This window comes from Balaenoptera acutorostrata, chromosome 4, assembly GCF_949987535.1.
Source record: "Balaenoptera acutorostrata chromosome 4, mBalAcu1.1, whole genome shotgun sequence".
Taxonomy (NCBI): domain Eukaryota; kingdom Metazoa; phylum Chordata; class Mammalia; order Artiodactyla; family Balaenopteridae; genus Balaenoptera; species Balaenoptera acutorostrata.
Window position 1 is genome coordinate 147,706,926 of NC_080067.1, and position 14,337 is coordinate 147,721,262.

General features: G+C 47.2%; 1 protein-coding gene across 3 annotated transcripts in view; it reads left to right on the forward strand.

Moving 5' to 3' along the window:
- The first annotated feature begins 1,987 nt into the window (after positions 1-1,987).
- MX1 (MX dynamin like GTPase 1) overlaps positions 1,988-14,337 on the forward strand; it is a 30,647-nt gene continuing 18,297 nt past the window's right edge. Inside the window, exons 1-8 of one of the 3 annotated variants that reach the window (XM_007172712.3) lie at positions 2,019-2,059; positions 3,960-4,049; positions 5,801-5,878; positions 6,608-6,730; positions 11,063-11,255; positions 12,475-12,612; positions 13,360-13,514; positions 14,164-14,302. In XM_007172712.3, coding sequence (XP_007172774.2) covers positions 6,629-6,730; positions 11,063-11,255; positions 12,475-12,612; positions 13,360-13,514; positions 14,164-14,302 — 727 coding nt within the window. In that variant the 5' untranslated portion in view covers positions 2,019-2,059; positions 3,960-4,049; positions 5,801-5,878; positions 6,608-6,628. Of the gene's footprint in view, positions 2,060-3,959; positions 4,050-5,800; positions 5,879-6,607; positions 6,731-11,062; positions 11,256-12,474; positions 12,613-13,359; positions 13,515-14,163; positions 14,303-14,337 lie in introns of all 3 variants that reach the window. The other 2 variants (XM_007172714.3, XM_007172715.3) reach the window with 2 other exon arrangements.

A 14,337-nucleotide genomic window follows, 5' to 3' on the forward strand; every position in this document is an offset into this window, starting at 1 on the left:
CTAGTCTCTCAGGCTGGCACCCAACACATACTGTGGCCTGGTGCATATGAGCTATTACTGTGTTATTATTCAATTATACCCCAAACACGCCCCTGGGCTCTTGAGGGAACTGCCATCTAATGTGCATATTGGAAGCAGCAGGTACCAAATCCCTGGCCGGGAGGCAAGAGCGGGAGGAGTGTGAAGCAACTGGGCACCAACATTAAGGATGCACTTGACCTACTGAGAGTGAGCAGCTCCTTAAACCCTGCACCCCAGGCACCTCACTCACTCACCTGCCCCTAGTCCTGGCCCTGGCGCTGGCTTTGGCCCCAGCCAGTTTTCACTTTTGCTAGTGGCTCTTTCTGAATTCATGCCCAAACAGGAATGACAGGGAGAGCCTCATGTGGTTTCAGGAAGTAGGATCATTCCTCAGAGTTAAGTCTTCACTCTTCTTTATAACTAGGAAGTAACCGAGGCCTGGACAGGTAAGCAGCCAGGCAAGTGTTCCTGGATAATTATTGGGGAAGCGTGTGTTCTCCCATCAGACCACCCTGGGTGGGATTGCCCAGACCCCAGCAGTGGGCCCTACAGAGCACGGCAGCCGTCAGGCCAGGGAGCTGCTCTGTGGGGCCTCCTCCCCTCCTTTTGGGTGCCATCATATTGAATTTGGTTCCATCCAAGCTTTCCCTGTGTGCGTGAAGAATGTCCCCTGCTATATCAGTAGACGAACGATGTTGCAGCCATCAAGCCATCAGCTACTGCAGCTACGGGAGACTGTGCATCCTGAGGGGATTCAGCATAGAGGAAAAGAGGATACTGGCCCTAGATGGTTAAGGTGCGACTCAAAGGAATGATTTCTATGAGCCCAGACTCTTGCATCTTCCCATACATAGAAAAGTGCTGAAGTCATTAACTTGAGATGTCTGGTTTTTCTTTAATTAACAGTAATCTTTTGATGTTCCGACTACCTGCTTTTTGTTACAGAAACTCCTATACATCCTGCTTCCTCCCTGACCTCTTCGGAGCCGCCCCTCAGAGCCATCTGAGAAGCCATCTTCTGGGGTAAGTCCTCAGTAAGTCCACCCAATAAAACGTGATTTTCAATTTTTAGGTGTGCAGTTTTTTTTTTTCTTTCAGTCGACACCTGACCACAGCACTTGGAAAGGGAGCAGGTCCTGGGTCTTTGTGTGGAGTGAGGGATGTTCTTCCTAATAATAGGGGTCTTTGTAGGGAGGAGGCTTGTTGTCAGGGCTCGTTAGCTGAGCACAGGGGAAGGGAGGTGCGGTGTCAGCTCCTTCCAAAAGGAAAGGTTACTGCCCCCTACAGAGCCCTCACTGGGAGGGGCCACTTTTTGGTCTACTTGACCCTGCCACCCCTCCCCTCCATCTTCCACCCACTTCCATCCTGAAGAAAGCAAATGAGCTGAAGTCCAGGGAGGGCTTGAAGAAGATAAGGAGAATTCAGAAAGGAGGATGATGTGGGTCTGAGGGGGGAGGAGGAATTGGGGTGGGGAGCTGCCATGAGCTTAGAAAGCTTAAGAATCCGTTTTGGTGCTGGAATGTTCCCAGTGAACCTAGGGCAGGGTTTTAAGACACCCAGTTATCAAGCATCTGTTCAGAAGACCAGAGGTTAAGGGACCGGCTAAGTTCAAAGATACGTTCAGCTTTGGATGACTCAGGACTGTCAGAGCAGCGGTTCTCAAACCGTGCCAGAACCATCAGAAGGGCCGGATAAAGCTCAGGTAGCTGGGTCCTGCGCCCGAGAGTTTCCGATGCAGCAGGTCTGGGTGGGCGCCGAGAATCTGCATTTCCCGCAAGCTCCCAGGCATGCTCCTGGTGCGGGGACACACCTGGGGGGCCTCGAGGAGGCTTCAGCTGGGGGCGCGGGGCGCAGGGGCCGCCGGAGGCGCTGGTGAGCCACGCATTCGGTTTCGTTTCTGATCCCGCAGCCCTGGGAACTTGGGGGTTTAGTTTCCCCGCGGCCGGGGGCGGGGGGTGGGGGGGAGCGAGGGGCGGCGCTCGCGCTGCTTAAAGCCGAAGAGCGGCGGGCGCCTGGCGCCAGTCACTGCACGAGGAAGGTAAGTGTCGCGCTCCTGGGTCTGGGCACCCTCCGCCGGCCAGAGGCCTCGGGATATTTGGGCGGCTGGCTGGGAGTTGAGCGCTCCGGGGTGCGGGTATTGCGCAAGCTAGTAGTAGTAAGAACGATCATGATTATTAGTGATATTGACATGATAATATGATGATGACGATAGTAATAATAACAACGATGTTGGCTGGGCTCAGAGCACTGCTGACTCTACTTTCCTACCGACACGCTTCTGAGGCTCCTGGGTGATGCATCAAAAACAGTCCTCCACCCCCCCAAACTGGCGGCTTTTCTGCCTGAGAAGGTGGGCACGTGGAGGGGATGGGGGCAAAGAGGGTCTCCGAGGGAGCTGGTTAAGAGGGGCGCACTGCAAAAATTTCACATCCACTGCTGCGTGACCTCCGAGCGCACCCCAAACGGCTGACCAAGCTTCATGTATCAGTTTATATTTCCTGCTAAGGAGTGCAAACCAGACAAGTCAGCTGCACGGGGGTTTCTTTGGAAGCGCATGGGGGTCTCCAGCAATCCTTCTGAATAGAGGGAGGTTGGAGCGGAGGGTCGCTGGGAGGTTTTGCGTGCCGGAGCCGCCCTATAGGAAGCAAGGGCTGGCCGGAGAGAGGGGGCATGCGCAGAAGTGCCCTGCGCGGAGGACCCTTAACCCGGCGGATGAAGAGATGCCCAGGGTCTGCCTTCCCCGTAGCTTGTGCAGCCGGGTGCGACGGCGTGGAGCCGGCACACTTAGTCTTCAGGATGGAGGGAGGTAGGACAGCCCTGTGGGCTGACGGAAAACCCAGGCGCTGCTGAGACCTGCACCGCAGCCCTCCTCACCCCGACCCCACCGCGGGTGACCGCAGAGCTGCGCGTGTGGGATCCTTGGAATTATTCAGTCCAATTTTAAATGAAGTTTTTGTCGGAAGTAAGGTCAAGGGATGTCAACCCTTCCCCCCAGCTCCCCCTCAGCTGTGAAGTCCCCAGAAGGCTCCTAAAATGTTCATGTCGGGCTTCCCTGGTGGCGCAGTGGTTGAGAATCTGCCTGCTAATGCAGGGGACACGGGTTCGAGCCCTGGTCTGGGAAGATCCCACATGCCACGGAGCAGCTGGGCCCGTGAGCCACAATTGCTGAGCCTGCGCGTCTGGAGCCTGTGCCCCGCGACGGGAGGGGCCGCGATAGAGAAAGGCCCGCGCACCGCGATGAAGAGCGGTCCCCGCACCGCGATGAAGAGTGGCCCCCGCTTGCCGCAACTGGAGAAAGCCCTCGCACGAACCGAAGACCCAACACAGCCAAAAATAAATAATAAATAAATAAATAAATAAGAAAATCCAAAAAAAAAAAAAAAAAGTTCATGTCATCTTTCTACTTTAGAAGAGAGCTGCTGGCCAGGAAGTTCCCTACCCGCTGTGGACGTGCCCTCCCCCCGCCGCCCCCCGCCCCACCCCCCCGTCCCCCCCCCGTCCCCCCCCGCCCCCAGCCCCCCGTCCCCCCCCCCGCCCCCACCCCCCCCGCCCCCCACCCCCCCGTCCCCCCCGCCGCCCCCCCCGCCCCCGTCCTTCTTCACTTCTCTTCCGCCCACCTCCCGATACTCGGCTCATCTTGATTTGATAGAGAGCATTAGGTCTAAAGTACAAGATGTTCTCCCTTTTAACCAAATTACCGAGTCTGCGCTCTTTCTCTTCGCCTTGGAAGAGGCCAATAAATTGGGAATGAGGTGTTGGGGGTAAGGAGTAAGGACTTTATTCGGAAAGCTGGGAGTCCGAGAAGACGGCAGACCAATGTCCTAGAGAACCCTCTTCCCGGGGTCTGGATGCTAGTTTCTTTTGTAGAACAAAGAGCGGGGAGGTGAAGAGGTAAAGCAAGAAGGCCTTAAATTGTTGCAAATATCTCTTGATTTCAGCCTGACCGGAGGAGGGGGTGTGCTGATTTCTTCTTTCTTGCAGCCATATACAGGTGGGCTGGGTCAGAGTGTTTCCTGTGAGCTGAAAAGGTATTTTCATTTTACATTCAGGCTTGGGGGCCATGATGTTTACTTTAAGCTATAGGCGACATCTCTTTAGTGATTAACTTGTAGCAAAAGGAATAGAATATAAAGGTTAGAAGTAAAAGAAACATCTAATATGGAGTCAGATTTGTTCTTCCCTATTACAATCATAAACAATGTAAATGTCAGTGAGTTTTTGGAAGGCAAAACACTTTGATGAGAAAAAGCAAATCTAAGTCCTGAGAGGATTAACCGGACTGAATTATTTGGGCAGTTTGCAGACACTGAACCCGGCATTTTCTTGAATTTGCTTGGTAGGTGGCCCTTATTTAGGGCTTAGGGGAGCCAACTCCTCCCTCCCATCCCTGCTCCTTTCTGCAAACTGGGCTGAGGAAGCTTTCTCACAAGGACAGAACTCCCCTGGGCAACCCTTTGATCCCCTCCCCGCCCTCCACTGCAGGGATTCTTCAGTGACACTGGGGAATGGCATCTGGGTCTGGGAGCCATAGGCAAACTAGCACTCTGGGAAATCTTAAGGGGGCGGGGGGTGGTACAGCCCGCCAGCCAGCCCCATGGACAGTGGGAACCTGAGTGGACAGACAGAATGGAAAGAACCCACAACACCTGGGCAGTTTCTCCCCATCCCTACCCTCCCCAACCTTTGGGGTGAGAGAAGAGCCTGGTGCAGTAACCCCACTAGTGACCAGTGTGGGTGTGCAGGACTGGGGAGATGGGGGCTGGAAAGGAGAGAGATTCCAAGTGCTGTGCCCACCTCGAAGCTCCCTGCAGCCTTGTCTGCAAACACAGGGTATGGGTTAGACGTTTCATGAGCAGTTTGGGGCTTCGGCTCACACGGCTTGACTCTAGCATGGCCAGAATGGATGAATGCGTTCAGCTCAGTTTGACAAGTGCAGCCGGATGCTGAATGTAATGAATAAGTAAAACACTGGTTTTTATTACTGAGATGGCCTTGCTCCTGAGATCCAAACTGATTTTCAAAGATGATCCAAGATAGATACAAATATTTAAGATGTACAGACAAAAGTCACAAGAATTTTGCTTACAGGGAATGTCATTTGATGAAACAAACAGAAGGGAATTTGTTCACAAAGAACCCACGGTCTTGGGGTGCTAGCCCTGGGGACTAATGATGCCACCTGACTGGGTACAGTAAGGTCAACCGAAGTTGTAGTCTCTAACATGGGGCCCCAGCTCCAGCCCGGGACCGCCTGGGCACACGAAGTCTTTCCAAAGGCATGGGAGTGGGTGGTGGTTAGGGAATAGATTTCCAGATTGCCAGATTCCATAAGTACTCTTTAAAATTGATCACCTTTCAAAATCGCTCTTCTCTCACTATACAAAGAACAGAATGCATCCCTCTCCCCCCAATACACTTTTTTTTTTAGCAACCTTGCCCTTTCAACTGCACCAGTATGGACCCAAAATCATATAGGCCTTGGGGTAGGGTCCCTTGAGAAGAAGCAAGAAGAGCATCACACACACACACACACACACACACACACACAAAAGTGTTGATTCAGGCCGTACATTGACAGCAAGGCTCTGTGCCTTATCCATCTACCTTAGAGTTTAAATATTTAAAGTTTACAAAAAGGACTCAGGGAACTGTGAATCTCTTTCAAAGCACATCCCCCCTTCATTTGCACCATTCTCAACAATGGGGAAGAAACTTGGTGAGTGCTGTTATTTATTCGCCTGGGTTTTGGTCTAATTTGTGTGTTTTGCCTGATTTCAAGGAGGTGTCGGAGAACAGCTCTGAATTTCTGCCGACTAGTCAACGTTACATTGTCAAGTAAAAGGAAGGTATATTGGAGGTAAGTAAGTGCTTTATATTTTTTATAACATTCATTTCAAGTCATAGGAGAAATATTTTCATTTACTTTTATCTAAGATTATTAGATGTGTAAATTTTAATATTTAGAGAATTATGGTCCCAGAAAAAAATTTTAATGAATTTCAAATATATGCATATGTATTTTCTGGGTGCAGACAAGTATGATAAGGTGGCCAATTAAATGCTTTCAAAAAGAAAATGAATGACTTTAAGATCCACTTAGGTGGGGGATATGGAACAAATATCTGAAGTCAAGGATCAAAAGGAACAGAGTAAAAGACTTGGAGTTCATATTTTATAAAACATAGGTTTGGTGTTAAATTATCATAATATTTAGAATCCCTCATCTACAATGGAAAGAATTTTATAATAATTTTACTTTTAAATGTAAACTTAAAAATACATCATAAATTTCATCCTTTGCCACTATTTAAATTTGTGGTGAAAAAAATTTTTGATGTTCAACCTACAATCATGATGGGAAATACAGAGTTTAAAAAAATCTTTGGAGATCCGGAAGCATATCCTTGAAGACCACTGAGCTGGTTTGGAGCATTTGTCCTCATTTGACACTTGGTTCCTTGGAGTTGTCCTGTCATTTCTTTCTGAGCTCCCACTGTGTCCCAGTGTGTCTCATGGTGGGTTTGGTTCCATGATTGAATGTACCTAGCTTCTGAATTGTGTTAATCCTGATCTACTTGGTTTTAAGCTGACCTGATAAAGGAAGAAGATGGTTCATTCTGACTTGGAAATCAAAGAATCCGATTCACCTAATGCATCCAGTCATCTGTTACTAAATGGAAATGATGATCTGGTGGGGAAAAAGGAAACAGTAAGTTGATGCCTGAAAACCACTATCCGTGTGGACATGAGCTGTGTCCACTTGCGGGCTGCCCACTGATACAGCGATGCCATTGCTGCCCAGAGATGCCTGCTTCCACATCTCTCTGAGGGCAGGATGTGGATACAAAGACTCTACTCATTCTGTTTGGGCCCTTCTTGCAGCCAAATGCAGACAGTGTTTTGCCTTAGCTGATGCCGGTTGGGGTGCAATTTTGGTCTGGAAAACCAGGCAAGGTGCTGATCGGCTAGTGTAAGAATTGACCCCAGGCACTGGGCCCGAGGAGCCCTGTGTTATCACGGGCACACATCATGGTTCGGTCTCGAGTTCAAACCTCTGAGGTGTCACTGTGACACCACCTCACAGTGAAGCCATGTGGTGTCTTTTCTCCCAGAATCGAGACAATATTTTTGGTGGGAACCAAACTTGGCTTCTGGAATCAATTCAACCTGAATTTGATTCCAGTGCTGACACTCGCAGCTGTATGATCTTGGGTGGTTATTCTTCCCTTTAGAAGCCCGATTTTCCATCTGTAAAGTCGGAATAATAATAGTATTTACTTTGTGTGGCTGTTGAGAAGAGGTAGAGGCTGGGCACTTAGGAAGAGCTCTGTTTCTTGCTGTCACATGTTTTAAAACAATGGATCTTCAGCCTCTTTCCAGTTGGCTCCATTTCCATAATCAATGTTTAACAATGTTTTAAACAATATTACAAACTACATTGAAGGACATAGAAAAACAAGAAGGTCCACCCATCTTTCCACCACCGTAATATAACTGTCGTCTCTCTCCTGGCTGTAACTGGCAGGATAGAGGGCAGGAGGGACTCACAGTGCTCACACCCATATGTTTGGGTGTAGCTTAGCCTTTTTCGGCCAGGTTGAACAGGGGGTGTCTTATGACCCAGCAATTCCACTTCTAGGTGTAGACCTTGGTTCTTAGAGTGTGGTCCCCAGAGAACCAGCATCAACATCCCCAGGGAAGTTTGACATGCAAGTGATCACCTTCACATATCCTCCCCCCAGACCTAGTGAACTAGAAATTTCAGGGACAGGGCCTACCATCTGTGTTTTAACAGACCCTCCAAGTGATTCTTCTTTGTGCTGAAGTTTGAGAAGCATTTTTCCACGTTCATATAGTATTCTTTCTAAGCAAAACCAGAAACAACACAAGTGCCCATGAGTAGTGGAACGCATACATAGATTGTGGTATGCTCATGCCGTAGAATTCCATACAGTAGTGAAAAGGAATGAGCTAGAGTTCCAGGTATCAAGATGGCTGAGTCTAAAAAACAATGGTGCAGGAGTCCCCTGGTGGTCCAGTGGTTAGGGCTTGGCACTTTCACTGCCGTGGCCTGGGTTCAACCTTGGTTGTGGAACTGAGACCCTGCAAGCCGAATGGCGTGGCCAAAAAAAAAAAAAACAAAATTAAAAATAAATAAACAATGGTGAACCCTAGAATCAAGTCACAGAAGAAATATACTATATGATCCCATTTATGTAAAGATCCACAACAGGCAACCATAAGCCATGTATTGTTTAGGGAAAGATGCACGGGTGGTAAAACTGTAATGAAGAGGTAAGGACATTGTTATCACAAACCTGAGAACAGAAGGACCTTCTGGGGGTGAAGTGGTTTTCGGAGGAATGTGCCTGGGGAGGGGTAGATGGAGTGTCTTAAGTACAGGGGATATGTGTTTTCTTAACCCAGGTGGTTGGTACATGCATTTTGACTAATTAGTATTCATGTTTTATGAACTCTCATGAATGGGTGGTATAAAGAAACGAAAACAAAAAGAACCCATAAGGAGGGCTAAGACTGAGGCCGCTGATGAGTGTAAAGGTACAGCCAGGTGGGTGCACAGGCACCACGAGTCCTTCTGTGGGGAATCGTGCTCCAAACCTTTCTGAAGTGTTGTTATAGAGAAAAATTGCTCAGGAGACTTGTTTAAAAATGGCAAGGAGGATCTTATTCAAGACTATTGCAATAGGGGAGAGAGATTGCGCTCAATGTGGATACAAGGACAAGTGGGGATTTATAGCCCGCGGGCAGGGTGGAGGACAGGAGGAAGAATTACCTAGAGGAATTAGGTTAGGATCAAGGGAGGTGAGGAAGGAACTGACTGGCTGTCAAAGCTGAGGAGCTTCTGGATGAACTGGCTTAGCCCGATTCTTTGCCAAGTCTGGACTCCGTAGGTGAAGGAGAGGCCTAGAGGAGAAGGGGGCTCAAAGGAGCCCCGTTAAAGTTTGGCCAAGGGCATCCCTGTCAGTATGTGTACCCCCTTCTCTGCTGAATTTTGTCAACATTTCCCACGTATGAAATGTTGTGCTCAGGCATTCTGTAAGGCAGTGGTTCTCATCTGGGGGCAGTTTTACCCTTTGGAACACCTGGCAATGTCTGAAGACATTTTGGTTGTCACAACTCAAAGTGACTGGTGAATAGAGGCCAGGGGTGCTGCTACACCTCCTACGATGCACAGGACAGCCCGAACACAAAGGCTCATCTGGTCCAAAATATGAGCACCTTCTCACGATGCTATAAAACAACTATTCCAGTAAAATTTAATTATATTATAAAGCATACACAAAAATAGGAATTAGAAAAAGGTAAAAGGTGAAATGATTTTTTCTTATTTTCTTCTCCACTGGGGTTGTTGGTTTTCTTGTTGTTGAGGTTTGAACGTTCTTTATTTATATATATTCTGGGTACAAGTCCTTTGTCAGATATAAGCTTTGCACACATTGTGCCTTGTCTTTTCATTCTCTTAACGGTCTTTTTTAAAGATTAGATGTTTTAAATTTTGATGAAGTCCAATTTATGTGTTGGTTCTTTTATGGATTGTACTTTTGGGGCCATATCTAAGAAATCCTTGCCTAATCCATAGTCACAAAGATTTTCTCCTGTGTTTTCTTCTAGAAGTTCTATAGTTTTAGAGTTTGCATTTGGGTCTGTGTTCCATTGTGAGTTAATTTTTGTACATGGTGTAAAACATAGATTCAAGGTCATTTGTTTGTATGTAGATGTTTAGTTATCCCAGTATCATTTGTTGAAAAGGCTACCTTTTTTCCACTGCATTGCCCTTGTACTTTGGTCAAAAAACAGTTGTCCACAAATGTATTGGTTTATTTCTAGATTATGTATTCTGTTCCATTCTCTTTCTCCATTTTTGCATCAGTATCACATTGTTTTGGTTACTACAGCTTTATAGTAATTATGGAAATCAGGGAATGTTAGCCCTCTAACTCTGTTCTTCTTTTTCAAAGTCATTTGACTATTTTAGGAGTATTTAGACTATTTAGATTTTCTGTGATTGTTAATGTAATTGGGCTTGGAAAGATCATTTTGCTATTTGTCTTCTATTTGCCTTGTTCTTCATCTCCTCTTTCCTCTTTTCCTGCCTTCTTTTGAATTAATCAAGTTTTTTTATGATTCCGTTTTATTAAATAAAACTGTTTTAGGGAATATATTATATGTCCTTAACTTATCAAGTTTACCTTCAAGTGCTAATATACTACTTCATGTATAAGAACCTTACGATACTATGTGTCCATTTCTTCCCTCCCAGCCTTCATGCTATTTTTATCATGATTTTTAATTTTATCAATATTTTAAACCCCACAATACATTGTTATTTTTGTTCAAATAGTCAAATGTCTTTTAAAGATAATTAAGTAATAAAAAAGCATAGTGGTCACCATTTCTGGTATAAATTCCTTGGTATAGATTAAGAGGTCCATTCAATATCATTTTCCTTTGGCTTGAAGGACATCCTAAACATTTCCTGTAGTACAGGTCTGCTGGTGATGAATTCATTCACTTTTGTACATCCGAAAAGGTCCTTATTCACTTTCATTATTTTAAAAGATATTTTTTCTGGGTAGAGAATTCTAGGTTGATGGTTTTTCTCAGTACTTTAAACAGGTTGCTCCACTGTCTACTCACTTGTATAGCTTCTAGTGAGAAATCTGCTGTAAATCTCATCTTTGTTCTTCTGTACTTATAACATGTTATTTTCCGGCTGCTTTAAACATTTTGTCATTATCACTGGTTTTGAGCAATTTGACTATAATGTGCCTTGATGTAGTTTACTTTATGTTTCCTTTGCTCAGGATTCATTGAGCTTTTTGGATCTTCAGGCTAATAGTTTTCACCAAGCTTGGGAAAAATTTAGCTATTATTTCTTCAAGTATTTATTTCTGTTTTGCCCCCACTCTCTTTTGAGAACTCTGATCACCTGTATATATTAGGTCGATTGAAGTTGTCCATCTTTGATGGCATGTGACCCGCAGGCTATGATAGAGGTCTCCCACTCTACCTCTTCCAGGGGTCCGAGAACAACCTGTACAGCCAGTACGAGGAGAAGGTGCGGCCCTGCATAGACCTCATCGACTCCCTGCGGGCCCTGGGCGTGGAGCAGGACCTGGCCCTGCCCGCCATCGCTGTCATTGGGGACCAGAGCTCGGGCAAGAGCTCCGTGCTGGAGGCTCTGTCGGGGGTCGCCCTTCCCAGAGGCAGCGGTAAGCTCTGCCGGGCCAGCCTCCTACAAGCCACAAGGCATCCCGGGGACCAGTGGTTTAAGGGGAGGTCTCTGGGAAGGCCCCCGGGAGGGCAGCTCCCACAGGCCCTGGACAGCTGCATAAGCACTTGCCCTCTATGTTAATCAGCTCAGGCTGCAGTAACAGAGGACCTCAGACTAGGAGCTTAAACAATAGAAATTTACTTCTCGCAGTTCTAGAGTCTGGAAGCCCGAGATCAAGGTGTCAGCAGGGTTGGTTTCTCCTGAGGCCTGTGTCCTCGGCTTACACATGACCCTCTTCTCCTTGTGTCCTCACGTGGCCTTTTCTCTATGTGCACCCATGTCTAGGATCTCTTCCTCTTTTTAGAAGGATGCCAGACGTGTTGTTTAGGGCCCCACTCTTATGACCTCATTTAATGTTAATTACCTCTTTAAAGATATACCCTATCTCCAAGTATAGTCACATTGGGCATTAGGGCTTCAACATATGAGTTTGACATGGTGGCGGGGGGAGGAGACCCAATTCATAGCATCCTCTCATCACGTGTTTAGTGTGGATTGTACATAACCTACACTTGCGGAAGGTCTGAGTAAATGCATGTGGGTCCTCAGCCCTGAACACTGTGCACGTGGGTGTCCTTCCTGAGCCCCTTCCTAAGAGGTGACCCTCCATCTGGGAGGTGAAGATTGGTGCTCTGCTTAGTGGTGCTCTTTGAGCTACCAGGCCAAGGATCAGTGAGGGCTCCAGGGAAGAAGGCAGACCTGAGCTGGCTCTTGAAATATAGGTCAGATGTGAAGGCGGGTGGGATTTGGAAGAAGTTTACAGTCAGGAGACTGTGGTGAGGTGGCCTGATGGGGGCAGTCCCCCTTCCTGATAGGAGTGGGGTGTGTGCACTGGGGGATGGCAGAGGACATTTGCAGAAGTTTGGGGCTCCCCACTGCAGTTTGCCACCTGGGCTGATGGAAAACACTGGAGTGAAGAAGGGGGTCTAAAGAAGTGGCTTTCAAGCCAGACGCCACCTGAGACGTACATTCAAGGTGCACATTCGTGAGTCACCCCAGATAGAATGTGTCAGAGTGTCAGAGGGTGAGACCAGAAAGTCTACAGTTTTAACAGTCTCCCCAGATGATTATTTAAAAATTTGAGAACCACTGGTCTAAGACCACCATATAGGACTGTTAAGAGCAGAGTATAGAACTGATGGATAATGACCTCCTAGGTATTGTTACAAGATGTCCTCTGGTGCTGAAACTGAAAAAACTTGTGAATGAAGACGAGTGGAAAGGCAAAGTCAGTTTCCGGGACAAAGAGACTGAGATTTCAGATGCTTCGCAGGTGGAAAAGGAAATCAGTGAAGGTAAGTGTCCCATGTTTGTTCGTCATTGCCTATTTGGCTGTCTGGTCAACCGGGTGAAGTGGGTGGGGTCTGCCTGACACCATTCCCACTCTCCCCTTTCTGGGCCTGTCCTCGTCCCTCGGGAACCCTCCCTTCCCTACATCCGGCCCCCAGCTTTCTTGTATTTTCTCTTCTTTTACTCTCATTAAGACCAGTGCTTTGGACAGAATCTGACCTCAGTAATTTATTGTTTAGTATGTAAGTACGTATCTGAGCATAATGTGAATTTTGAAGGTTGTCTCCAAATATGGAGTATTGGTCCCTTATTCAAGGGCTTCCCCATCCCACAGATCTGATGGAAGAGGTATCTGGGTATGGGACCAGGGAACCCCTTCACCTATTAACCTGGTAAAAAGGCATTCCAAAATGCTGACTGGGGCATCACTGAACCCTATTCAGAAATGGGGGTCCTTTTTCTCCAAAAGTGGGGTGCATGTGCTTGCATAACCCTAGTTTAGGCTAATTTATGGCAGGGCTCTGTAAATGCAGACCACAGAGATTACATCATCGATGTGAGACATCTGAAAGGAGAAACTTAACGCTTGGACTTATGAATGCACTCTCAGAATGGAACTCGTTCGTATGTAGGAGACTCACTGTATGCCTCATCCATGAACCACAGTGGGTGGAAGTTGCTTTCAGAGGATTCGCTGTAATGTGATATTCCATCCTAAGCTCTATTCTGTTTTTTTCCTTCCTCTTCTCTAGCCCAGGTTGCCATTGCTGGGGAAGGCACGGGAATCAGTCATGAGCTGATTAGTCTGGAAGTCAGCTCCCCTCATGTCCCGGATCTGACCCTGATAGATCTTCCCGGTATCACCAGGATCGCTGTGGGCAATCAGCCAGCCGACATTGAATATCAGGTGAAACGTCAGGTTCCATCCTGGCCCGGGCCTTGCGGGGGTGGGGCTGCATTAGAGCATCAGTGAGTCCAGGACTGAGCTTGAAGAGTGGGTATTAGGAGGTGGGGAATTTGGAGAGTGTGATGGTCGAAATCTACTCCGCCAAGTTGGGTGGAAGCTTCTGTGGAAAAAGGCAAACAGGCAAAGCTGGAAATGCATTTTATTTGTGTTTTATGTGGGGACTCCTTTTGGTCGTAGTTACATTTTGTGCCATGTCTAAACGAGCACGTGTTAGGAAGGGGTTTTATGTGGGAGGCATAAGAGAGCATTAGCAGCAAGTCTAATGATATTCCTATATCAGTGAATCTCACCCTATGGATTCAAGATTTAGGGAATAGTCAAGCAATTCTTTTGGCATCTTGTTTTTCATTGTGACTGTCAGATTTGAGGTCTTAGGAGATAGTTAAAGAGTTAAGACCTCACAGGTTTCCATGTTTCAGCCACAGAGAACTTAGTTCCTCTGACTTGGGAAGTGCCACCAGGCTTGTGTTGTGGGCTCGTTTCTCCATAGTTCCTTCTTTGGAGAAATACCTCTGGGATTTGGAGGGTCTGAAGCAAGTACAAGGTCAGGACCTGTCTCATCTCTCATACCCTCTCATTTTCTTAACAGATCAAGTCTCTCATCAGGAAGTACATCCTTAAGCAGGAGACCATCAACTTGGTGGTGGTCCCCGCTAATGTGGACATCGCCACCACGGAGGCCCTGCGCATGGCTCAGGAGGTGGACCCCCAAGGAGACAGGACCATAGGTAAGAAGACGGAAGAATCTAGAAATAGTAGGTGG